This window comes from Myxocyprinus asiaticus, chromosome 38, assembly GCF_019703515.2.
Source record: "Myxocyprinus asiaticus isolate MX2 ecotype Aquarium Trade chromosome 38, UBuf_Myxa_2, whole genome shotgun sequence".
Taxonomy (NCBI): Eukaryota; Metazoa; Chordata; class Actinopteri; order Cypriniformes; family Catostomidae; genus Myxocyprinus; species Myxocyprinus asiaticus.
Window position 1 is genome coordinate 35,037,942 of NC_059381.1, and position 27,456 is coordinate 35,065,397.

Below are 27,456 nucleotides of genomic sequence, written 5' to 3' on the forward strand. Positions count from 1 at the left end.
AGGGGTGATCCTGGTGTCCCCTATTCCTTTTAACGATTCCATGATTCTCTTATTACTTCTGAGGAAGCAAAAGTATGTTGTATGTTTGTTATTGTGTGCAACCAGGAAGGACAACACAATAATAATAATTAAAAAAAGATATGCTGTCTATTTATTGTCTATGTAGGGTGGTCCCCAGCATTTCTCTCTCACTACATTTAATTCAGACTTTAAGCTCATAACTCAGCTAAAATAATATAAATTCAATTTCTTTTGCCGTGGCGTTCTTAATTTTTTTTTAAACAGCACTAGATCTGAGTAAGAACTAGTTCTCAATAACCAACCACAATTGGTAATGTTCTTTACATGTTTGCACCTGGTGAAATAAAACAAGTCAGAAATAAACTAGAAAAGGACTTTCGGGAATCAAGGTAGTGATATGATATGACCAAGCTTTTAGCAGAGGTTTAGGAAGGAAGCTAACTGACCACAAAGCTCTAGTTTTCTGTGCTTTGCCAGCAGACATTTTAGATAAACCAGGAACATGTATTTCATCATAGATCTTCATCTCAACAGCATCAACAAGTACTTTTTCCAAACATCCCACAATAACTGTTTCAGTTAAATCTCAATATCAAACTAAACCAGTCACCAAAAATAATACCATGCATGGTTTTTACGGACATGGTACCATGGTAATACCATTGTTTTTTGGACATGTACCATGGTATTCTTTGAAGCACCTTAGAGAATCGGGTTGTGTGATGTATCAAATATTCACGATTATTTCAATGATTATGTTGCAGATATGAAATTAAGCAAAGTTGTGAGTACTACAAAGATTTTAATATCCTTTTTATTATCCAATAAAGTTTCTTAAAAACATTGTCTTGTGACTCACAAAGAGATGTTTTAATTGTTGTATCACTACAGATTCCCAGATTAGATTTAATTTCAATTCACAAGCTCTTGATTTGATTCCAATTTCGATATGATTCTGATTGATTTTGGTTTATTTCACTTATAATGCCCATTTTGCTTTCATATGAAAGAAATTCTCCCAGCTTATGTAAATTATACAGGGAAGTAGTGTTCAATCGATATATCCCTATGGCGGATATATCTGCAGATATTACTATTAGCATCGGCCGAAAATTTTTCCTGTTTGGCCGATTAGTTTAGCAAGCCGTCTGCATGTGAAGGAGCCGTCTGAAGTATGTAAATAACCAATCACATTTCGTTTGTTGTTAAGTGCCATTGTGTTACTACAATAATAGACTGGATTCACTAATTGTACATTTGCATAATTCCAAATATGCATGGCTGCTGAAATTTACCATCTAAATCTAAAATAACCCCATATAAAAAAACATGAATTTTTTTTTTTAAAAAACATGACGGGTTTTTGTGGAAAGAAAAGTGAATGAGAGCAATAAAAGGCCAGTCAACTTGGCTACAAACAGAAACTCAAAAATAGTTCCTTCAGTTTTCAGGAAGAAAAAAAAAGGCTTGCATAAAAATGCCACATGCAACTTAAGAAATTATTACAGAAATATGGTACTACTGTGTAATAGCGATTGCTAAGGCGCACATACCGTTGTTATTGGATTACTATGTGAATTGTCATTTTTTTGTTCTTCCTTTTATTAAAATGTTAATATTAGCTAAACACAAAAATATATATTTTTCTCAGATTTTTTTTTTTTTTTTTTTTTTTACAAAGATTTGTGTGAAATTGAGAAAATATGATAACATGGTACATTAAGAAAATGTATTTGATGGGTTCATTTGTGTCATCACTCAAAAATGTTCAAGGAAGTCTCAACATGGTATTTTTAAGTTGGTCATGATGGCTGATTATTATTATGTACTGTTATACTTGAGCATATAAATGAAAACAATTAAATATTCTGGAGTTCATTACTGATAAATATTGTGCAAAGCATGCCTTGACTAATTTAATTAAAATTTTACTGCATTTTACTTCTTACATTAAGTATTTTAAATCTACTTGGCAACAATTGCTGTTTGGTTGAAAGCGTTTAATTTCAGTTAATTTCAGAATAAATATAAAACATATTGAGATCTATATTGAATATACAGTTGAAGTCAGAAGTTTACATACACATAGGTTGAAGTCTTTAAAACTATTTTTTTTTTTTAACCACTCCACAGATTTCATATTAGCAAACTATAGTTTTGGCAAGTAGTTTAGGACATCTACTTCATGCATGACATGAGTAATTTTTCCAACAATTGCTTACATACAGATTGTTTCACTTTTAATTGACTAGATCACAATTCCAATGGGTCAGAAGTTTACATACACCAAGTTAACAGTGCCTTGAAGCAGCTTGGAAAAATCCAGAAAATAATGTCAAGCCTTTAGACAATTAGCCATTTAGCTTCTGATTGGAGGTGTACCTGTGGATGTATTTTAAGGCCTTCCTTCAAACTCTGTGCCTCTTTGCTTGACATCATCGGAAAATCAAAAGAAATCAACCAAAACCTCAGAAAAAAAAAAACCAATCTGTGGACCTCCACAAGTCTGGTTCATCCTTGGGATCAATTTCCTAATGCCTGAAGTACCACGTTCATCTGTACAAACAACAGTACGCAAGTATAAACACCATGGGACCACGCAGCCATCATACCACTTAGGAAGGAAACACATTCAGTCTCCTAGAGATGAACGTAGTTTGGTGCGAAAACTGCAAATCAATCTCAGAACAACAGCAAGGACCTTGTGAAGATGCTGGAGGAAACAGGTAGACAAGTATCTATATCCACAGTAAAACGAGTCCTATATCGACATAACCTGAAAGGCTGCTCAGCAAGGAAGAATTCAATGCTCCAAAACTGCCATAAAAAAGCCAGACTACAGTTTGCAAGTGCACATGGGGACAAAGATCTTACTACTACTTGGAGAAACGTCCTCTGGTCTAATGAAACAAAAATGTAACTGTTTGGCCATAATGACAATCATTATGTTTGGAGTAAAAAGTGTGTGGCTTGCAAGCCGAAGAACATCATCCCAACCCTGAAGCATTTGCTGCAGGAGGGACTGGTGCACTTCACAAAATAGATGGCATCATGAGGAAGGAAAATTATGTGGATATATTGAAGCAACATCTCAAGACATCAGCCAGGAAGTTAAAGCTTGGTTGAAAATGGGTCTTCCAAATGGAAAATGACCACAAGCATTCCTCCAAAGTTTTGGCAAAATGGCTTTAGGACAACAAAGTCAAGGTATTCGAGTGGCCATCACAAAGCCCTGACCTCAATCTGATAGAAATTTTGTGGGTAGAACTGAAAAAGTGTGTGCAAGCAAGGAGGCCTACAAACCTGACTCAGTTACACCAGTTCTGTCTGGAGGAATGGGCCAAAATTCCAGCAACTTATTGTGAGAAGCTTGTGGAAGGCTACCCAAAAAGTTTGACCCAAGTTAAACAATTTAAAGGCAATGCTACCAAATACTAGCAAAGTGTATGTAAACTTCTGACCCACTGGGAATGTGATGAAAGAAATAAAGCTGAAATAAATCATTCTCTCTACTATTATTCTGACATTTCACATTCTTAAAATAAAGTTGTGATCCTAACTGACCTAAGACAGGGAATGTTTTCTACGATTAAATGTCAGGAATTGTGAAAAACTGAGTTTAAATGTATTTGGCTAAGGTGTATGTAAACTTATGACTTCAACTGTGTATCAAGAGGCTGACAAATATCGACATTTACACTTAGATAAATCACCAAGCCCTACCTCAGAGTACCATGTAAATAGCATGGTACATGATTAGTGTACTCATTTATTACTAAAGTATATATCCAAATACTGTGATATTACCATCTAAAACCCTCACTGTACTAGTACCAGTTTTTTTGTAAAGTGTTCTTTGCTAGGGAGCGAGATTAGTAACGAATAAATGTCAGACTCTAATAAATGACCAAAAAAGATAAACCATCCAAGATGAAATAAGGTCTACAGGGCAAAGAAATGAAGAAACAAAATGAACTTACAACTTTATAAGGTTCAGGAAAGAGTGGGGAGTTAGCTGGATAGGCCTCTCCTCCCTGCTGGATTTCTTGATTTCTCCTTTCCCTTTCTTTCATACGGAGCACATTCCGGTCTTCACGGTTCATGTTGCTAACAACAGAGACAAAGTCACTAAGCATTGAGGGAGAAAAAGATCTTTCTAACACCTTGATTTACATTTAAATAAATAGTTCAACCAAAATAGAATTACAATGAATAATAACTGGAGCTTTCAAGCTTTAAAAGAGGCTGAAAAAGTATCATAAAAAAAAGTCCCAAGAAAGTAGTCCATAAAACTTGTGTTAATGTTAAGAAAATAGTGTTCCTCACACTAATTTCAGTCTGTTCCTCACACAACCCTATCATATGGTATATAGCTCACAAGTTGTTTGGACCACTTATGATGCCTTAGTTTTGCCTTTTTGAAGCTTGAAAGTCCCGGTCCCCATTCAGCACATTCTTCAAAAAATATCCTTCTGTGTTCAACAGAAGAAAGGAAGTCATACGAGTTTGGAATGACATGAGGATGAGTAAATGATTTTCAGGAGTTTAATTCTTTAAACAAAGATACAGTTACACATTTCAACAACAAATGAAGAAGAAAAAAAAACAGGATTGCTGGAGATAAGGTGCTTTGCTATGAATAACACCAGCTGAGATGCTGGGCTTATTACAAAATATATGACAACAGTCAAAGGATAATTTGATGTTAGACTTAAATCAGAAAAATGTATTTGTTACACTAACTCATCTTTGTTCAATGCTGGCTGAAACATCATGCCTATATCATGCCAATATTAGCCTATATCAAGTTACGTACATACATGCCTTCATTTGCTCTGCACATCGCAAAATTTCACAGATTACTACATGTCGAAAACATTACTGTAATTTCAAAATAACTAGTTACCCATTAGGTCAACATTTACCATAAAGAAGATTTTGATCAATACTGAAACACTTATTCAGTAGCACATTGACGTAGAAACTTTCAAAAAGGTGATTTCTTATGTCTGCCAAGACCATAAGTTATGTGAGATTTGTGGGGTACATTTTGTTAATAGAAATTAAACCTCATTGAGGACGCCCAAATGTCTTTCAAAACCACAAGCTGATGAAATCCCTATGGAAATATGAACTTGTTGAATAGAGGCTAATTAATTGTCTCGAGCTACAGACAGGCTCTAAAAGCTAAATTGACAAGAAACAAAGCTTCAATTGAACCAGATATTCCCTCACAGCACAGTAGGGAAAATTGGAATTACACAACCATCTACCACAGCACTTCAGAAGACAGTGTCTCATAGTATTCTCTATGGGAAACTTCAGTCCTTCACTTTTATAGGTCAGAATGAGCTAACAAAACTTATTAAAGCATCAAAAGGAACAACATGTATGCTAGACCCAATACTCACTATGCTACTACAGGAGGTTTTTTGTGTAATCCCAGAACCTCTTCTCAATATTATTAACTCCTCACTATATTCAGGACATGTCCCCAGAACTTTCAAGCTGGCAGTTACCAAACCCCTAATCAAGAAACCACAGCTTGATCCTGGAGAGTTGGCTAATTATAGACCAATCTTGAGTCTCACATTTATGTCTTAAATACTTGAAAATGTAGTGTCCTCCCAAATATGTTCATCTTTACTGAGAAATGGTATCTGTGAATTTCAGTCAGGATTTAGGCCCCATCATAGCACAGACTGCACTTATCAGTTACAAATGATCTGCTCTTATTATCTGACCGCAGCTGCATTACCAGGGTCCGAAATTAACTTTTTAGCCCACCAGCCAAGGTGGCTGGTAGATGAAAACCTTTACCAGCCAGTCAGATTTCTTACCAGTCAATTTTTTTTTATTATTGCATTTTTCAAGTGAATTTTACAGACAAATAAACAATACTGTATGCATGTTTAAAAGTGACCTGCATTTTTAAAGAACTGTATTAATTTATTAAATATATAATTGCCTGATAGTCCAATAAGAATCATTTTTCAGATTATTCACTTATTACAATAAAGCTTAATTTGTATTTTAAAGTACATGTTGTCATATGAATGACCAGTAAGTAGCCTAGAGTACACATAACAGAGTAGCAATTTTTGGTTTACTTGGAGTGAGTCTGTGACGAGGAGGAGGGCGTGGCCGGGGCGTGAGGATGCACACCCGGCGCTGAGTTGCCCAGTCAGCGGGAGAGAGATAAAGGAGGAGCCGGGGACGCCAGAGAGAGAAAGAGAGAGAGAGAGACACAAACACAGCAGTGTTCATGTGTGTGTCTCTCTCTCTCTGGCATCCACGCCCTCCTCCTCATCACAGAGTCAATGAATTAATTCAGCTCCAATGGATTCATAAAACTTTTTGATTCACTAAAAAGAGCTAGCTCAAAAGAGTAATTTCTTTGGGATTCGGTCTACTAGTAGTGCTTTATTAGTGTTGCAGTGGCGCTTCATAGTAATACAGGAAAGACTGTCTGAGTATATTAGTCCAGTTTTCTGTCCGTATCACCAGAATAATGCACGTTCAAGAGCCATTAATGAAACCGAACGTCATGAAAATCACTCGGTTTTTATTATAATGCAGTCATTACCAGAGAATTTGTATGTGTGGTGGTGGGTAATTAAAATTTACTCACACATGCACTGTAAATCCAAGAGTGGTCTTCACTTCATCCTGAATCCCGATGGCATGAACACTCCTGTACATACTTTCATCTTGCATGCTCGAGATGTACTGCTAACGGTGCATTCCCACTAGCGCGGAAGAAATCCGCTCAGCCCCACTCACTGCACCAGAGAACTGCCGCTTCAGGGTGAGTTTGTAATACACAAAGCCAGTGTGTATTTTCTACTATTAGCTTTCAGTACACGAGCAATGATGTCATCTTAAATATGTGCGATTACAGTTGGAAAAATGCCAATTTCATTTTTAAATGCCCAAAGTATTCAAACAGTGTTGATTTTTAAACGTTTGCTTACCCAGCCACAGAATTGCCACAAAGAATGCATGCAATCATCATTTGAAGTCTGGATTAAAAGCACTGAATCCACCTTCACTCACTACACGCCAGCAGACACACAGCGTTTGAGACCATTGATGAGCAGCGGGACTACGTGCTAATAACACCTGTGTTACTGACTGTTCTGTAGGCCTACAGAACCCCCTTGAGGACAAAACTAGAACATGTAAAACTATTTTATAAGCTGATATAAACTGATAGAAAGCAAAAACCACCCACCAGAATGGCCTGTGATGCTGCGAAATTCACCGGCCAAACAGAAAATGTATCCACATTTGGCACTTGGCGGGTGTTAATTTCAGACCCTGTGCATCTCTCATCTAGTAATATTAGATCTTAGTGCTGCCTTCGAAACCATAGATCAGTAAATTCTCTTGGATAAGCTTGAGAATTATGTTGGCATTTATGGACAGGCATTAGCATGGTTTAGGTCCCATTTATCCGACCACTACCACTTTGTTAGTGTAAACGAGGAATTTTAAGATCAAGTAGAAGTATGGAGTGCGGCAGGGCTCAGTATTAGGTCCTCTGCTTATCTCCTTGTATATGCTTCCGCTGCAAGACATTACCAGGAACCATGGAATAAGTTTTCACTGTTATACCGATGATACTCAGCTTTATATGTCTTCAGGACCTGGTGAAATTTCCCAATTCTCCAAGTTAGCAGAGTGTATCAATGATATCAAAGACTGGATGGCTAGAAATTTCCTTATACTCAATTCTGACAAAACAGAGGAGGAGGTAACTATAGCATTCGTCAGCCAAATTAAAAAGGGCCCTGCATCTATGAGCACTTCCACAATCAATTGGGGATGGACTTCAAAGACACTTAATCATTAATCTTATAGTTTAATTCATATCTTTTAGTTTTTAGAATTGCACACTAATATCTCTTGAGTTTACTCAAATAATACATGACTTGTATTAAACATAGGTAAATCATATTGGCATTATATTCATGCTGAATAGCCAGAGGGGAACTGGTTTCTTCCAAGGTTTTTTTTTTCCCTCCATTAACATCTTAACACCTCTCTGGGGGTCAAAAGACAAATACTTTTTAAAGCATGATTTTTAATCTTTTTTGTTTATATAAACTGCTCAATGAGAAATTCAAGACATTACAGACATTACAGCATAATTTTCTTTTACACCATAATTGTCTGTAAAGCTTCTTTGAAACAATGTGTGTTGTGAGAAGTGCTATACAAATAAAAATGATTTGACTTGACTTGAATTAATGAACTCCCTAGAAAACTGGTAACATCCAGGGCTCAAGACTGCAACTGAAATGGTCACAAATGCGACAAGAAATTATTTAGTAAATAATTTAAAATCTAGTTGCCATTGGTGACAGCCAAGAACACTTTGAGTGCATTCATATGCGGTTTTGTCAGATATCATCTTGTGAGTTTTTAAAATTACATTTTTAGGATGTGCGGCTGTGTGTCTTACACAACTTTTCACCCTTTCTGTTGAGATGAGCTCGCTGCATGCAACAACAAACACAGTTGAAAAAGGAAAAATACAACCCTCAATGGACAAGTTGGAGAAAGAATCACCATTGGCTAAAAAGGTTTTGTTTTTACTCGCCGGTCTTTTGACAACATGTAGGCATAATGCAGCTGAAAACTGAAAAAGATATTAAGCAAACTGGGAACGAGGTCTCTTCACATATGTAGAGTATTCATTAGGGCTGGGTTTTGACAAATATTTTCTGATTCGATTCACAAGTTCTCGATTCTAATCAATATAGATTCATATGGGTATATTTCAGTTATACTTACATCTGAAAGAAATTATCTCCCAGCCAATGCTGCCAATTATGACGGGAAGTTTCTAGCCTGGAACTGATCTTTACATCTGTATCTTTTATTTCATATTACGCTTTTCATCATTTGAATCACATTTTAGCTTTTTAAAATGTACAAATTTCAAATTCTATCAATTTATATGATTTCATGAAATTGCATTTATTATAATGATACAGGCTGTGGTCAATGTTTGAAATTTCATACACATTTTTAACACATTAAAATATTCACAAGGTTGGAACCAAATAGTGAAAATAGAAATCCAAATCTAATATTTAAGTGCTAATATATCAAAAGGACTATGTAAAAAAAAACAACAACATTAGCTTTATCGGGCAGGGCTTTGCACAGGGTTTTACCAAAACCCTGCACTGATGCTACAAGAGCCTATTTGTTCAATTCTTCAATATTTAGCTACAACGTAAATTTTTAAGTTAAAATATTTCATAATGAATGATTGTCCCATTAAATATTTATATATTTACACATTACCATATTTTTACTTGCATAATGTGTATTGAGTTACGTGCACAGTACAAATATTTATTGTACAAGCTCTCAAATTCAATTCAACAAGCTCTCGAGTTTTACAACACTTTTTACCTTCCTACAGGCGCGTTACACTGGTCTCTGTAGATGCTGTAAAATGCAGAATGCAAAATGCAAACCATAGTTGACATTGTTAAATGCAATGTACTAAATGTAACAATAGCATATCACAGCCCAACTAAAGCAATGGTGACACCGCGATCGGCAACAACTCAGGACCAATTTCCTTCATAGTGTGCACTCATGAAACACAACACACTTTGAAGAGATCTCAGTGCTTAAGTTCTTCTTCGCCACTACACAACTCAATCACCGGCGAGAGAAATCTGATCATTCACTAGCCACACATTTTTTAGTCGCATAGAGTGAAATTTGGTCACATATGCAAGTGATTTACTAATTTAAAAAAGTTAGCAAAGAGTTCAAATGACAGGAGCAAATGAGCAAACAAAACAGCAAACAGAAAGAGCAAAAACTAGGCAATGGCAAAAAAGGAAAAAGAGGAAAAAGAATGGCGAACAAATGCGAAAACAGCCAAAGAAAGTAAAAAGTGTAATGTGTGAGAGAAAAGAGTAAAAATTTCAAACAGATAAGTGCATTAAGTCTTTACACTCATCTATTATTTATAAAACAGTAAGCAAATTACTGGGTAAACATCTGAACTATTATTTACACAATGAATTAAATCTCAGCTTAAAACAAACCTCTGAAAGATCTGTAAGTTTGCCTATGGTTTTCCATCCAAAATAAAGCAGATAGAAAAAGAACGCGAACAAAATAGCAAACAAGCAAAAGGGAAAAAAAACTAAGAGCAAAAGAAACAGTGAGTTGAGGATAATACAGCAAGAGAGAAGAAACAGCAAAAGAGTGAAAGAGCAAGAGAGCAAAATAAAAAATGTTGAAAAAAAAAAAGAGAAAAGAGTGAAAAAATATAATGGCAAGAACGAAAACAGCGAAAGAGCATACAAAACATCATAAAAGAGCATAACATCAAAAGAGTGAAAAAAGTGAAAGAGTAACAACAATAACGGAACAAAGAAAGTGAAAACAGCGAAAGTGAAAAGAGTGAAACAAGTGAGATTGAATGAAAGAGCAAAAACAGCTAAAGAAAGTGGAGTGAAAAGAGTGAATGCGAAAGAGCGATAACACAGAAGAGCAAACGAAAGAGTGAAAACAACGAAAGAGTGAAAAAAGTGCGAAAGAGAGCGAAACGTAACGAGCGTAATTTTGTAATACTGTTGATACAATTATATATGCTTGTTTAAATATTTGTATTCTTGTTGGCAGTTAAAGACGGCATCATATCTTCTTCTCTCATCCAACACCTCGATGACACATCTCCACAGCGCCCCCCAGAGTACTGCGAGTAATTGTAACTGCGAGATTTGGTGAAATATCCAGAGGGAAAGTACAGGATCATTCAGCATTACCCACGGCCGGCAAATGCGCAAAGGAAAATCAATTTGCAATATTCGAGTAGTGTTTTTAATAGTCGACTAGCAGGTGCAGATTAAGTACTCGATTAGTTGTGCACAATCCTTGTATTATTCATAAGACAGTAAACATATCACTAAGCAAACAGCTCATCAATATATAAAAAAAATATTATTGTACAATAATTGAAATCACAGAATAAACAAACCTCTGAAAGATCTTTTTGTAAAGCAACCACACAGGAACTTGTGTCATTGATTAGATCAGCAAGCTATGAAAACTGAGCTTTGGAGGGGCATAACAACATGTGATTTCTCAGGGAGTTTTTTTTAACCTCCATTTCAACGGAGTAACTTTTGACACATTCGATCCTGTCAAGGTAACAGATTATTTTATTTTGTTCAGTGGATAGTCATGCCGACAAAAGCTCTGTGAATGACTGTGCTTATTGGAAAATGACAAAAACACTCAAATATCTGATGCAACAATTAGTGACACCTCTGCCAAATAATTAATGATATATATACTGGTGAACTGCTGTGTACTCCTAAATCTTTATGTCCAAACTGCTCATTAAAAGTGTGAATGGCCCCATGACTGAAACTTACAAGGGGACCAATGTCTTTCAACAGGCCATTCAGTTTCAGCAATGCTACCTTGAAGGCTTTAAGACTCCATTTAAAGAGGCAAAAAACACTCCCACTAGCTGCATTTGTACATGTCAAAGTTGTTATATTCAATGTCATCACAAAATGGCCAATATAAAAATCAACTGACAATTATTTGTGCAAAGTAGTAATAATATTGATATTGAATATGTAGTTCCAAACACACATGACTATTTCTTCCGCAAATTCAAACTTGCAAAGTCACAATTGGTCATGTCTCACGCAAAAAACAGTGGCACTTGATTTCAAACCCGGTGCGAAACATTTTCGCAAATTTAGAATATACGCGAATGAGATTCGAGCCAATCAGCAATTAACTTGAGTTTTGCTATGTTCCTCACTAAAGTCTATTGTATGGCGTCATCTGACTTGGGTAGTGTACAAATTGTATGGACTGCTTTCATTTTATTTTTATGGTGCTATTTTGAAGCTTAAAAGGTGCACTCAGCAATTTTTTTCCTCATTAAAAAAGATTTACTTGTAAAATAAATTAATTGTAATTTCGAAACGTATGTATAAAATCACACGAGATGAAGACTCCAGTCATATCAGTAACCTTATAAAAGCCCTTTAAATCTACATGGAGAGTTCCCCTCATGGGGGCTGCCATTTTAGAATAGAATAGAAGAATTATTTTGGTCACACATTATACATACATTTTTGCATATATACAGTGAAAACATTTTTTTTTCACATATCCCAGTTAAGCTGGGGTCAGAGTGCAGGGTCAGCCATGATACGGCGCACCTGGAGCAGATAGGGTCAAGGGCCTTGCTCAAGGGCCCAACAGTGGCATCTTGGTGGTGCTGGGACTTGAATCCCCAACCTTCTGGTCAGTAACCCAGAGCCTTAACTGCTGAGCTACCATAAATAGTATTATTTAATTTTTTTTCAGTGCTAACAGTCATTCAATTGGGATGATTTCTGGGTATGATGCAAATTTAATATAAATTACCTGAAGAAATACTTCATATAAACCTTTATAGAATATATTTGAAGGCGCTTCAGACAGTATTATAATCCAGATTATTATTTGTCTGGCCTGTCTAGAATATTCAAATTTTTTGGCATAGATCCTACACCACGACGAGAGAGCTTTTGTTAATTTAAGACCAATTTAAAGACAACACACCGTTTACATCAAGCTAAATTTGTTAAATTATCTTTACGTTAAGGTTGTGGATTGTTAATAGAAGGCCTAAAACTTCACTCTCTGTCAGTCCTTCAGCAGTTCCTCACTAAAAACATGGCTGGTGCTATTGCTTACCCTGACTGAGAGGCCATGGCCTCAACCAATGAACCATTGGAGGAGGATTGAGAGAAACGTCCACACGACTCGATGGGGTTTTCCAGCTATGGCTCCTCGTTTAGTACCGTCCACTTTGAGGTAAAGCTTCTTGATCGGCAGTCAACCATTTCACACTTCAGTTGTCTCTGCTGTATTTCCTGAGAGTTGAGTGGTATGCGGACCATACCACTCTGGATAAAGAGAGGAGGCACAATGTCAAAATACACAGCTGAGGATGAAAAAAATGGCTATTCATTAAGAGAATCAAGTATGTAATATTAGAAACATTGTGTTATATTTGTAGCTTGACAAGAGTAACCACTTCACCATTATGCAAAAGACAACTAATAATATCATAATAAAGTCTACATTAACCACAATAAAAACAAATACTTTATTAATATATCTCTCTACATGAACTCAAAGTTATCTAAATAAGTTCTTACAAAGCCTGCTAAACCCCTCTGTGTCCTGTGGAAAATGGTGCAGTCCACCAATGCCCTTATAAGGAGATGTTTTTTTATGCCAGTCAGCCAGTGAAGCTGTGACTCAGAGCAGAGTGCAACCAATCAGACACTCTCTCTCTGTAAACACATGCCCTCCCCCCACTTGGGCCTGAGCCAACAGAATCAGCATTCATTTCCTTAAAGGGCCAGCAGCAGTTTTTAACAGTTCCAGAGGGAAAGCACGTCAAGAGAATTAGTGCACCTAACTGTCCCCAGACGATAATGAGGCAATTAGTTGCAATATGGGAATCACGAAAACTATTTTCACTTACCATACAGGTAAAATCACAAACAGAAAACTAGATTTGCAGGAGAGCATCTATCCACTATAGTTTGAAATATCTCTCAAACTATAGTTTCTCATCCAAAACCAATGCCAACTTTCATGCCAAATTATTCTCTCACAAGCTTACTTGGTGAGTGTAGTGCTTTGTAGCAGTCTTTTTTTTTTTTTTTTTACTGTATTACATCATTTTTTATTAAAATCAGCAAAAATTAAAGCCAGTATTCAGGGAGTACTACTATGATGTATAAATACTCAATATAAATAACATAATTTTTCGCATTGCGGTAATGAGAACTGAGTGTAAAATGTTTGTAACTCATGAAAATAATGTTTAAATGTAAAAAAAAAAAAAATCTTAATGGTCCTAAAAATAGGCTTAATTTTTATATGCAAAATATCATGTCTTATTTATTTCTTTTGATTTTTGGAGTAAAATAAGACAAGGACATTTTCTAGACAGGTTTCATGAGAATCACCTGGACATTAAATTGGTGACCCAACACAGTACCAAAATTGTTTCTCATACAATAGTAAACAAAAATGCTTTTAAAAATCAAGAACTGAAATATATTACTATTAATAACATTACTCATGCCTGCATGCTTTGGAGAGACAGCATACCTTTAGTCATTGTTGTTTTATATGTTTGAAGATGTTTTTGGACAGTAGGATAAATTATATTTGTAATGCTATAACTTTTGATTGCTTTGTCGTATATCAACACAAAATTTTACTCAGTTACAGGTGACATCATTGGGAACAAAACAGAGCTACATTATTTACAACCAGAGATATATATATATATATAACATCAAATCAGCAAAATAAGAAAAAAAAGTTTTTCAGCAGTTTCTTGGGCTGAGAGTATTATCATTTTATCATAATCTTTGATCTATAAATTTTTTTGTAGAGTTATGAGCCTTTGAAACAGGTAATCTTTAAAAAACACCCTCAGAACTTAAAGGGTTACATTTAGTATTGTTTTTTCCCTGCTGTCAGCAACCCTATCAGAAAAGACTTTTGACCATTTTTTGGGTCACAACCCAGCAGTTGAGAAAACTGATATACAGTATAATAAAGCTCAAAGACATTGTAACTGAGCCATAAACCACTTGTTATTTTACAGCTTAATCTGTATTTGATTATTTACAATTGTTATGTATCCCAAACAACTTGAGGCTCGAACTGCCTTTGAATATTATAATAAAAATGTTCACCAAATGCAAAAGTTAATAGTTTTGGATCCAACCAATCAATAATCTTCTATTTGTGCTATAAAAAAAGAGGTTTCATGACACAAAACACTGTTTAATGCATTTGATGCAATAAACACACTGATTATTTTTAATATGTTTATTTATATATATATATATATATATATATATTTTTTTTTGTTTGTTTTTTTTTGTTTGTCTTATGGTAATGTTTACATCTCTAGTAAAGTTAGCTTATTACATTTGGACTTGCGCAGTTATGGAACATGCAAATAATATTTGGTTACAACTAATTTGTAAGTTATTTTCTTATTCTCTTTCCTTTTATTAAAATGCAAATATGTCCTTCAATCCTTCAATATGCCTTTCAGTTGTTGTAAAGCAATGTCCTCTCAGTACTGGGATATATTCTGCCCTACATTTTATGTAAACTATTATTATGCTCAAGAAGTGGGTGGCTGTCTTATTTCACAAAATGTTCAAGGCACATAGAGACTTTTTTTAACTGTTATGCAATGATACATGCTTTTAATGTAGCAAAAACTATGGTGGAGGGTGTTTTGGACAGCAACATAATTCAGTATACAAAGTCGACCAAAGTCCATTTTAAGACTAACTTTAAGATGCTGTTTGGATTAATTTATACTGGCAGCCAAAAGTCTGGAATAATGTACAGATTTTGCTGTTTCGGAAGGAAATTGGTACTTTAATTCACCAAAGTGGCATTCAACTGATCACAAAGTATAGTCAGGACATTACTGATGTAAAAAACAGCACCATCACTATTTGAAAAAAGTCATTTTTGATCAAATCTAGACAGCAGTCATCACTCCAACACCTTATCCTTGAGTAATCATGCTAATTTGGTACTAGAGAATCACTTGCCATTATATCAAACACAGTTGAAAGCTATTTGGTTCGTTAAATGAAGCTTAACATTGTCTTTGTGTTTGTTTTTGAGTTGCCACAGTATGCAATAGACTGGCATGTCTTAAGGTCAATATTAGGTCACAAATGGCAAAAAAGAAACAGCTTTCTCTAGAAACTCATCAGTCAATCATTGTTTTGAGGAATGAAGGCTATACAATGCTTGAAATTGCCAAAAAAAAAAAAACTGAAGATTTCATACAAAGGTGTACACTACAGTCTTCAAAGACAAAGGACAACTGGCTCTAACAATGACAGAAAGAGATGTGGAAGGCCAGATGTACAACTAAACAAGAGGATAAGTACATCAGAGTCTCTAAGGATAAGGTTAAGCTATCTTAACCCCACTGAGCTTTTGTGGGATCAGCTAGACTGTAAGGTGCGTGAGAAGTGCCCGACAAGACAGACACATCTATGACAAGTGCTACAGGAAGTGTGGGGTGAAATGTCATCTGAGTATGTGGACAAACTGACAGCTAGAATGTCAAGGATCTGCAAAGCTGTCATTGCTGCACATGGAGGATTTTTTGATGAGAACTCTTTGAAATAGTTTAAGAAGTTCTGAAGATTGTTTTCAAATTGTAATAGTAATTTTTCACATTATTAATGTCCTGACTATACATTGTGATCAGTTGAATGCCACTTGAATAAAAGTACCAATTTCTTTCCATAAGAGCAAAATCTGTACATTATTCCAAACTTTTGGCCGCCAGTTTATGTCATTAAAATTATATGGACTTAAATAAATAAAAATGCGATGTTATCATTGAGAGAGGTTATAAAATTGAACTACTAAAGTTGCACAATAAACATTAAGGCTGGTGCAGAGTCTTTAAACTGTTATGAACTGTTGTGCTGGAACTGTTATGAACTATTACTGCTGTGTCAAGCGAACTGCAATGAACTCTAACAAGCAGCTTGGCTGCTTTTTTTTTTTTTTTTTTTAAGAGGCACTTTGCACTCAATTATAACCACCTGTATAGAGTGATAACATTTTCCAGGAGACAATGGGCAGAAAAAGCAGCCTCTTTTTAGTGCTGCACTTTGTACTCTGTGAGACTCAAGTATAAAAAAAAAAAAAAAAAAAAAAAGAATCACCGCTAAAATGATATCCTTGTCCATTGTGAATGTTTAGTGTAGCTATGCACGAAGCACCGCCCACATAGAGGGCACATTCCAAACCAAGCAACTTCCTATTGGTCAACGCAGCGAATTCACTTGTCAAAGTTTATCAAACTTGAACCCCACGTGAAATTCGCGAGGAGAAATTCTACGCCACTGGAAGCCCATAGCACAAAATTCACGATCGTGCAGTTTCCCATCGAGACGACTGTATTTCTACTGCTGAATTTCATCGTGCGAAGGTATGCGTGACCGGTCCTTAACATTTGAAATTCTTGTAATCAGATTATAATAACTTTCAATTAGGTTAATTACTCTTAAGTACATTTCTTGTGTTACACATATTTCTGATATATTTATGTAGAATATATTTAAAAAGTCAATTATGTTGATTAGAGGTCGACCGATATATCAGTTTTGCCAATTAATCGGTACAGAAAACAGATTTCTGGAACTATCGGTTATCGACAAAAATCCACCCGTTGCGTCCGGTGCTGGAGCGGTTGGGAAGGGTCTGCTGTCATTATACAGTATGAGAGCAGCCTCTAGAGGCGAAATAAAAACTATCACTTCACTGATGCCTTGTGGTGTTTGTTTTGACACGTGAGACTACACTCTGCATGGAGTGGAACACTTCAGATGTGGTTTTAAAACATCAACAACGAAAAGGTATGTATACAGTACACTACAGTACACGTTGTCATATCATTATAAAGTAATTAATTTGTTGACTAGATGCTGCATTAGTAGAGAACAGCAGTATGTTTGCCAACAAGGCTGAGGGGACGCTAACATTAAGGCTAACCTCAAGCGGTTAGAACAATGTGACAAAAATACACACAAGTCTTACCCAAATGTTTAAATGTCACGATTGTTACCATCTATTACCATCTGTTTATATAGTTTATATTCAGCTGGTCACATTTATGCATTTGTTAGCCAGCTAAGTTGCATATTTAAAGCTAGTGATGTGAGAAAGCAAATTAATATCTTCATGCAGCCAAGAGAAATGTATAAACAAATCAGAAATGCATCTGATTTCAATAAAAAAAGTTTAATCCTCACTGTAATACAATGACTTCAGATCGATCACATTCTTGTGCTAAAAAAGGCTAGACACAGCACAACAAATACAGTTTAACAGAAAGCAGGTGTCTCAATATGCTTTTAAAGTTCTTTTTAATTAGACACATCATCTAAAAAACAGCGTTCCTGCACGAGACACTGAATAAACAAAAACAAAGCAAAACAAAAAGACATTCGCGTTTACATAGAAAAACAAATGGATGGTTGCAAAAGCGTTCGGTGTGAACAGCCCCTTACAGTAGGTGGAGATCTTTGGACATTATGTCTTGCTCTCTTATAAGCGTTTCTCAGAATAAGCAATGAGTTGTTTAAATGCTTTGTCAGGAAAGATGTTCAACTTGGAAATGTGGTCTCGAGATCCTCACGTTTGGTTCCAGTCTGTTGTGTTCCATCTGTTTGAACAGCCCCTGGCCTGGGCTCATAGTCTGAGCCACCTCACCACCGAGTTCAGCCGAATACCACTGCTATCTGTGAATATTGTTACTCTACATACAACTGTACTGAATAAAAAACAATGTGGTATTTCGCTGTTATTATGACGCTTGAGTCTGGAATAGTAGGAATCAGTGCAATTGTAGCACCATGTGAACTGTCCACTGACATGTTTTCCCCCTCATTTTACTTTTGACTTAACATTTGAGAAAATGGACCGACTCATTCATGCCTGCACGGAAGAAGTGCGATCTCATTAAACCCAACCTGGTTGGCCAAAGTGCAGTAGTCTTCTACGTATTCCTCCAGGGGACGATTCCCCTGATGTAGGAGCAGGAGCTGAACTGCTGGGTCCATAGTGGGGTCAGGTATTCTGTCACGTGTGCTGGCAATGACAGTTTTTTAACAGCCAGGATAGGAATGTTCTATGCAATGCTGAATGTTTTATGTATTTTTTGTGCCCTCTTGTGGACTAAGGAAACAACATCAATTTAAAAATCAGCTAACTTTAAAATTCGAATATTAGTTAATATATATTAATATTTATTTCATTTAAAAAAGTACAATAAATTTTCAGGGTTTAGTCAGTACTGTTTATTTTTGTAATAAAGTTCAGCACTATTTTACTTTGAGTGTTATTTTTTCATTCAGTATCAATTTTAAAAACTATCGGTTGATTAATCGGTTATCGGCATGTACTGCCCAACTTAGTTATCGGTATCGGTAAAATCGACTATCGGTCGACCTCTAATGTTGATATGTACGTTTATTCGCATTTCTGTGAAAGGGTGAAGGGCATGTGCCACCTAAGGAGTCATTTTAAGCAAGAAACGTGTTGTGCTAATGTATGACTTTCAGAAAAAAATAACTTTCTTTTGAATTCTTTGAGCCAAGAAACAAAAACTTTTCTGTGAAATGTTTTAGAAAGTAGCTTAAAAGTAACGGAATTACTTTTGAGTAATTCGATTACATGTTTAGAAAATTTTTATGTAATTTACCCAACACTGGTTATCAGCGTATTGGTGAACGTGAACACACTCATTTTCACTTGAGAGCGACGAAGAAACATTCGATTCATAATGTGAAAATACAGAGCGGGACGTGTCATAAACAAGTCAACACGAGGAAGAACGTGTTATTATCGAGAGTAACGCCAAGCATTTCGTTCTTTATAGTTGTCAAGCAGCAATGTCGCAACTTGCCACATTAATATAGAATTCAACTAATGTGCGGTCACGAGTGTGCAAATATCGGCTATTTTACAATGGCTTCAAACAGGGCTGATTCAGTCAGAATTTAGACTTGCCTATTCATATAATGGATCTGAATCTTTTATTTTTAACCCAAGTGATACAAATGTGAAGCTGTTTGTTTTTATAAACAATCTTTTATTAGTAATAAATAATCGTATCTTTTAGTTCGCGTCCATGAAGTACAAAACAAAGAGAAAATAATTTGTATTTGTATTAAATTCATTGAATTACCCAAAATTACCCCGAAAAAGGCATTACCACGTTTATGAAATATTTCCCAAATATTACCCATTTTTTACCTACTATACTCTGTTATATTCCATTATTACACGGCTCTCTGGAAACTCTATTCTGATTGGTCAATGGCGCCATCTAGCGGTCTGATATTTCTCAGTAACAACTGCACATCCACGGATCAGACTGCGCATCCAGGTATTGCGAGCCATCTTTCCTGCTTCTCAGATCACTGTGTGATCACTACAAGTAAGCTAATAAAATAATTTCAACTCAAATCAATGTTTCATGTCCATTTATTTATTTGGCAAGTAGTCCTGTAATAAATCTAGATAATGAGCAGTCAGACAGTCATTAATGACAAAATAAACACCAACAGAACCACGACGCAAACCGGAGGAGGAATTTCAGCTTTTTAGTGATTTATTTCTTCTCACATAATTGCATAATTTCAACTCAAATCAATATTTTATGTCCATGTATTTATTTATGTGGTTACTAACCGTGTAATAGCCGCTTCACATCGGGGTCCTGATCACCCTGTCGAGGTTTATTTTGAGATAACAACCGGCTGTCTGTACATTATCACTTACATAAAGGTGGAGTGTGTAATTTCTGCGCTACTTGTGGCACCAAACGGAATTACAAAAATAAAGGATGTTTTCAAACAACATTTGCCAACACCGCTCAGACTCATCACGCCCTTTCGCACTCTCTGATTCCCTATGAACAAATAGGCCATTCTAAATAAAAGATGATTAAAGTTTAACGTAATAAACAAGACCACTATAACACAAACACACCGAACAGAAAGCATTGCAGAGGAATCAGCCTGTTCGATAACATTGCTGGTGCTACGGTTCAACTGGTTTTCATGTTAAAGGCGGAGTAAGCGATTCCTGAGAAAGACTGTTGATATTTGAGCTCAACAGCCAAACAAACACACCCATCCCTTCAGTGCTCCTTCAGAAGCTCTGCCCCCACCAAATTCATGCACAGCCATTGCCAATGCTGTGTGATCCCAACAATATTGTGTGGATCGGTCCGATTTATTTTCCCATTTACAGAGCCAGAGCTGTGTACAAACACCAGACTTTTTTTCAGCACACACACAGAATGGACAGCTAGTGGACAGTGAAGAGATATTCACAGAATTTGACAAAAGGAGTATTGGATTAAAATGACACACTCCACCTTTAAGGTGATATAAGATTTTTGTCATTCTGCCCAATAATGTTAAATAGTCAATTCAACACGGTGTTTGATAATATCTCTCAGGATTGTGTGCTCAGGGCGTGTGCCAGTGTCACATACACAAGCAACCAACCTAAAAGAAGTCTAATTTTACATCACCATCATAAAGCTGAGACTTATGGGAAAACCTAAAAAAAAACAAATGTAACTTCACAGAACAGTAATGTATAATCTTTAACAGTTTACGCTTGAGTTTCAAACTTTAAGTGTAGCTCAGTTTAAAAGTCAATGCTTGGATGTTATCCAAATACTTTCACAGCAGCCCTTTGGAAGAGCAACACAAAAAAAACAAAAAAAAAAACAAATGGTCAATTATATCTCGGAGAACTGGCTATGATCTTTTTACTGACTGGGAATGTACCACAGTAAATAAATGCTTCTAGCTATTGACCTTATCTAACCCCATGAACTGACAGCTGAGGTTGCAAACAAAAGCATAAGATCCACCCTAAAAGTGTTTCTGACCAATCCCATTTTAGCAACTGTTGCCGTGCACCATTTTTCTGACAAGCACTTGCTTTTTTTCCAACTAGAGTTTACAAGATGTAATTTGTGTTTGAGCAGTTAAGTGGAATTTTATAGAAAAGATCCAAAAAAAAAAGTTTTACCCAGAGAGGATACAGGCAGTATTTTTCTTTCTTAAAAAAAAAAAAAAAATACTTTAAATAAATGTCAAGAAGAGTATACTATGATTAAACTGTGTCAGTCCTCATTCCCAAATGAGCATGAATAACATCAGCAAGGACACCTTACTTTTGCTCCAAGGTCAATTAAAGATGATAACTGAACGTTTATTCATTTATATACTGATTCATGTAATAATACATATAATAAAAGCTATAGTAAATTAAGAGTTCACAGCATCAAAATGAGTGCGTTATAAGATGTTACACTTAGGCCTGTTGCGATTATTATATAACCACCTGATCGTGGTTATTTGATCAAACCGCGGTTATTTGAGACAACTGTGATTATTGGGCAATCACGTTTTAATGCCCAAATAAGGGAATTTTAAGCGAATATACTCTATAAATGCCATGAACGGTGCATTTGTGTGCCATTCAGTTGAACTCCGTGTCCAATTGTCACTGAGCCGCACAGCGGACGTCAACCAGCTCCTGTCCAGAAGAGCACATGAAGAACTTCTCAAGCGCCCCGAATCAGAAACACAAGCGGGAGTTTAGCGCGAGCCTCTGCTGACAGCACGCATCGGCTCGCGCCAAACTCCCGCGAAAATATAAACAAGTATAAACTGTGATGGTGAATGCAAAGTGCTCTGGTTTCACTTTAAACGATTATGTAATGGCAACTGTTCCTGGTTCATACGCGCTGCGTTAATGACACGCAGTGACAAAGAGGAGGAGACGCCCACTTTATTTCTGTGGAGTGATGAAATGATGAAACAAAATCTCGAAGGTTTTGCTTCAGGAGAAGCAAGGGCTCGTGGGTTTAATCAGAGCATTAAAATAACGTGTGAAAATGAAGAAATTAGGATAGAAATGTTTTACTATTGCATAATAACAAAATATTATATAAATATAATCATATATATATAGAAATATATACAGTATATATATTTTTATAAAGAATAATGTCAAATATATCAGTTAAAAAAACAAGTGTAAATGTAAAATTGACCACAATTGAGTGGTTTTGCTGCAGGACCCAAACTTTATATTGGGCATCAAGTGGCGACCAACATTTTTTTTAATCGTACAAAAGTTAAACTTTTCTTAAAATCAAATATTGATATTTTTAAAAGGAATATTCCAGGTTCAATACAAGTGAAGCTTATTCGACAGCATGTATGGCATGCATGGCGGTTTGGATGCAGCATAATTTAAAATCAATATTTTTCAGTTTCAGATGTCATTGTAGAAATGTAGTATTCACAGTCAGTCTTGATTACTTTAATCAATGAGTGAAAGTGTCAAATAACAGGACGGTTACTGAGATTAAGCGAGTAGTATTCGGCTGGTCATGTGACTCTAACATGGCAGCCCCCATGTGTGGACCCTCTCCATATAGAATAAAACAGCTTTTATAAGGTTACTGATATGACTGGAGTCTTCATTTTAATGTGAGTGCTCATCATTTCCTACATGTATAGTAAAATTACAATTCATGTCTTTAGGAGTTCAACTTTTTTAATGAGGAAAAAAAATTACAGAGTGCACCTTTAAAGTTAAGCTTTTATAGTAACAGTTTGCAGCCTTTTTGGGCAACATTTTGGGCTGCCAGAACAAAATTAATTATATTAATCTCGCTTTCTGCGCTAAATGTGCTTCTCATCTAAGACACGTGTTTGTGCAGCGTGACTGCAGCTTGATTGTTGTTCGAGTGGGCTCAGTATGGCGCAACACCCACGCAAACGATACGCTCATGCGATATGCGATCATCACTCTTACTAACAGTAAGTTAGCATTCACAGTAACGGTTGTATTTCACAGCAGTAACAGTAACGGTTGTATTTTGACAAAAATGTTGCAGCTTCATATTAAATATGCTAATCTATCAGGGTTTATTACAACAGTGGCAGTTTTAGTTAAAGTTTCTAAATAATTTAAGCAAGCTTTAGGAATATCTGAAGGCAAACAAGGCCAGTTTATTTCCTAATATCAAACATCATTCGAGCAGAACATATAATACACAGGAGGAAATCTTTGTCGAGCATGTGGATGATCGATGATCGCATGTGGATGGTCAGTCACCACCGAAGACCATTTTTGACCCAGGAAAACCCAGATTACACATCTTAACAAGGGTTTTGAGTGGTAAAATTTGCTTAGTAACCTTTGCTGTGTAAAGTTACATCAAAAATGACAACTTTGTTGCCATGATGACACAACATCGGTAAACGCTGAGAGTGATTTATTACACTAAAATCATGTTAACATGTCATGTTTATGTCAGTGTGTATTTGAATGTTTACCAAAAGATTATGGACTGGCCCCGTTTACTTCCATTGTAAGTGCCTTATTATAACCGCCATTTTGGCATTTTTAAAATAAACTAGGGATGAGTGAAAATTACTTTCTGTGGTAATCAACATTACGCTACAGATGATGTCGATTGAGCTTAACTTGGTATTGAACTCGGAACATTCCTTTAATATCACCATGAACTGCACAGGCCCAACACTAAGCTAAATTATTAACAGACATAGACTGAATAGGAAAACTGGCAATTAAGATTTCTAAATGTCTCTTGAATTTCAATAGCTTCATGTTCTCAGCAGCCAATAACTCACTGCACAAAACGCACTGAGGTCGGCACAAACCATGTTTATTCTCATTGCAAGTCAGTATTTTAATCAGTATTGTTAGTCATATTTTCTTTTAGCTTACGTAGTTTAGCTCATGGTTTGAGGATGACAGCATGTTTCACAATCTGTTCACGTTGACTTGTCTAGCTTCTAGTCAGATGAATTTACACCAAAATACAGCGTGTTTGATTGGACTCATTGACACTGACGTCAATAGCAAAAGATACTCCCTCTTAAAAGCTGATAAGCCTATTCATTACGCCATCCTAACTCTGCACAATTAGTTGCACATTATAGAGTGCAACAGTTGGTTTCTGGAGTTAAAAATCCCATAAATTTTCTCCATAGGCAAAATTATTTATAAACTTTAACTTATAAACCTTATGAAGAAATACCATGAGCTTTGAGGTTGTTAATTTATGGTATATGCTTCTGTTGAAGCCACCAGTGTGCGTTATTTTAACGTAAAAAATTTTTTTAATTGTTTGAAATAGTGGAATTCTATAGAACTACACTACCCATAATCCTGAAGAGAGATCCACCAATTGTGGAAAACAAATGCCGGCAAAGAAACTCTGCAGCAATCGGCCACTCCAATGACATACTGTAAAGGATGCAATGGAGTCAGTCTCCCAAACATATATATATATATTTGTATATCTGAATATTTTGCAGAAAAAATTCAAATATGTTTCTACATTTATACAACTATTGATTTAAGGTTTTTGATTATATTTTAAAGGGGTAGGGGGGAAATGCACACACATTCAACACTTCTGCAACAGGCAAAAGGCATATAAATAAAACTGAAGTGGATCCGCACAGTTTAATTATTCCCTTTTATTAATTTAAAAATCACAGCAACCTTTCAATCAGAATGATCTTAAACAGTGTTTGGATCCACTTCAGATTTATTTCAATGTTGATTATATTTTAACATCAAATTTAATTTGATTGTCATTCGCAATGCTCCATGGGATTGTAGTTCACTCCCTTATTAAAGATTAAATACTTTAAATTCACAGTCTTGTACCTTTGTCTTTTTGTCCAAATTTCAAATACTTTTTGGTTTTAAATCAAAGTTTTCAAAACTGTGATTCAGCTCAGATAGGTTCATGACTTATAATTTTTTCAAATCCTTATGGAAGAAGAATGGGAAAAATACAAGATGTCCGAAAAAGTGGGCGGAAACTTATGTTTAGCATTGTTTTGTTTTTTTCTGCTGTCCACAACCCCAACAGACCTGTGACCCACCAGTACCATAAGACAAACTTTATATTTATTTTGCCCTATTAGGTTGCATTAGAACAAGCCCAAACTGCCAATAATATTTATCCGAAAACTTGCGCTCTGCTTGCATAACTTTCATATAAGAACGTGGTGAAAGACAAAACATTGCAAAGTGTCTCACACAATCTTTCTAATCATAAACACAGACAGAGGAAACGGTTAACTGAAACCACAGACCACAACTGAAACAGGAAGTGCTGCGGAGAGTCAAGACCTTTAAACAGTATTTATACACAGGCCGGGCCGTCTTGTGTTCAACAAAGATGTCTTTAACAATGCACATTGTCACTGGATATCACTGGAATAACACAGACTCTGCTTTGGAACGCTGCCTTTGTGGGCATGTCTTCTGATCACAAGTGTTCAAGGCAGGAGTCAGAGAGTGTGTAAATGTGTGTGTTTAGCATTGTTCCATAAGCAGCACAAGATCTGTCCCTGCTCAAGACTTACAGCTAGGGCTGCAACTAACGATTTTTTTGATAATCAACTATTCTAACAATTATTAGAACGATTATTCAACTATTCTGCAATTATTGCAACGATTAATCATTAGCTCTTAACCGATTATTCAGCTTGTGCCCTACTTAAAAGGTTTATTAAGCGTGCTTACTAACAATAAAGAGGACAAAATCATCTTTTAAAAATATCTCTAAATGACATTCATTGAATTACAAGGAAAACAAATACTTGGATTTTTGTTTAATTCATTAAAAAAAAATCACTGCAAAAAATCCTATTGTTATCAAGTGTTTTTGTCTTGTTTTCCATTTCAAACTGTCTAAAAAATCCTTAAAACAAGATATATTTACTTGAGAAACAACATATAAGATATTTAGACTTGCTTTAAGAGAATGTATCTTAAATATAAGTGTATTTTTTCACTTGTTCATACTTTTGCCAGTGCAGTAAATATAAAATATACAAATCTAAAAAAAAATTTTTTTGCATTGTATAATGGGGCTAAGACTACACTCTCTCACCTTTTTGGTCACTTTGATTCATCTTTAACTCACAAAAAAACAAACTCTCTCTTCATAAGAGAGCTCAAATATCAGTTTTTCTTCACGATAAAATACACACCGTGATACGTATCTTATGATGAACGTCCAACAAGACTGCCTCACGCACAACTCGCGTCTCGCTCACGCCATGCTCACGGAGGATGTGTGAACCCGGCGTAATAATCTAGCTGCAGCGAGCACATGTGAGAAATGAGCATCTCCGCACGAGACAGTGTATCAGCCGGGAGAAGTTTGAAACTTTTGCAGTTTTTCATGCGACTCATAAGCGGCTCTGACCATACAGAGAAATGCCAGTTTCAGAATTTGTGCTTATTTATACAAACTTACTATATTTATACAATCAACTTATTTTGTATTTTTTATTATAATTCACTCATACTTTGCGATCTACATGACCTTAATCTGTTTGGAAAGTTTGGAGTGCATCTGGACTGTGAGCGGTGTTTTCTTCCTCTCCTCAATCAAGCGTGAGCTGAAATGCTGCCCTCCCGGCCAGACTGGTCCAAGCTGACAGTAACTCAGATAACCACATGTTACAACAGTTCTATGCAGAAAAGCATTCCTGAATGTACGTCAAGCATTGAGGTGGATGGGCTACAGCAGCAGAAGACCCCTCCGGGTACCGCTGCTGTCAGCTTAGAACAGGAAACTGAGGCTGCAGTGCGCACAGGCTCACCAAAACTGGACAGTAGACGATTGGAAATACATCACCTGGTCTGACAAACTGTACAGAGTGGTTATCTGAGTTACTGTAGCTTTTCTGTCAGCTCGGACCAGTC

At 35.9% G+C, this 27,456-nt stretch overlaps 1 protein-coding gene across 3 annotated transcripts in view; it reads right to left on the reverse strand.

Annotated features, from left to right (window-relative positions):
• The window catches only part of LOC127429333 (AF4/FMR2 family member 4-like), a 69,818-nt gene that overhangs the window by 37,624 nt on the left and 4,738 nt on the right, over positions 1-27,456 (reverse strand). Inside the window, exons 2-3 of one of the 3 annotated variants that reach the window (XM_051678301.1) lie at positions 12,766-12,977; positions 4,002-4,128 (exon numbers count right to left, since the gene is read on the reverse strand). In XM_051678301.1, the coding sequence (XP_051534261.1) occupies positions 4,002-4,128; positions 12,766-12,782 (144 nt within the window). In that variant the 5' untranslated portion in view covers positions 12,783-12,977. The remainder of the gene's footprint in view (positions 1-4,001; positions 4,129-12,765; positions 12,978-27,456) is intronic. The other 2 variants (XM_051678302.1, XM_051678303.1) reach the window with 2 other exon arrangements.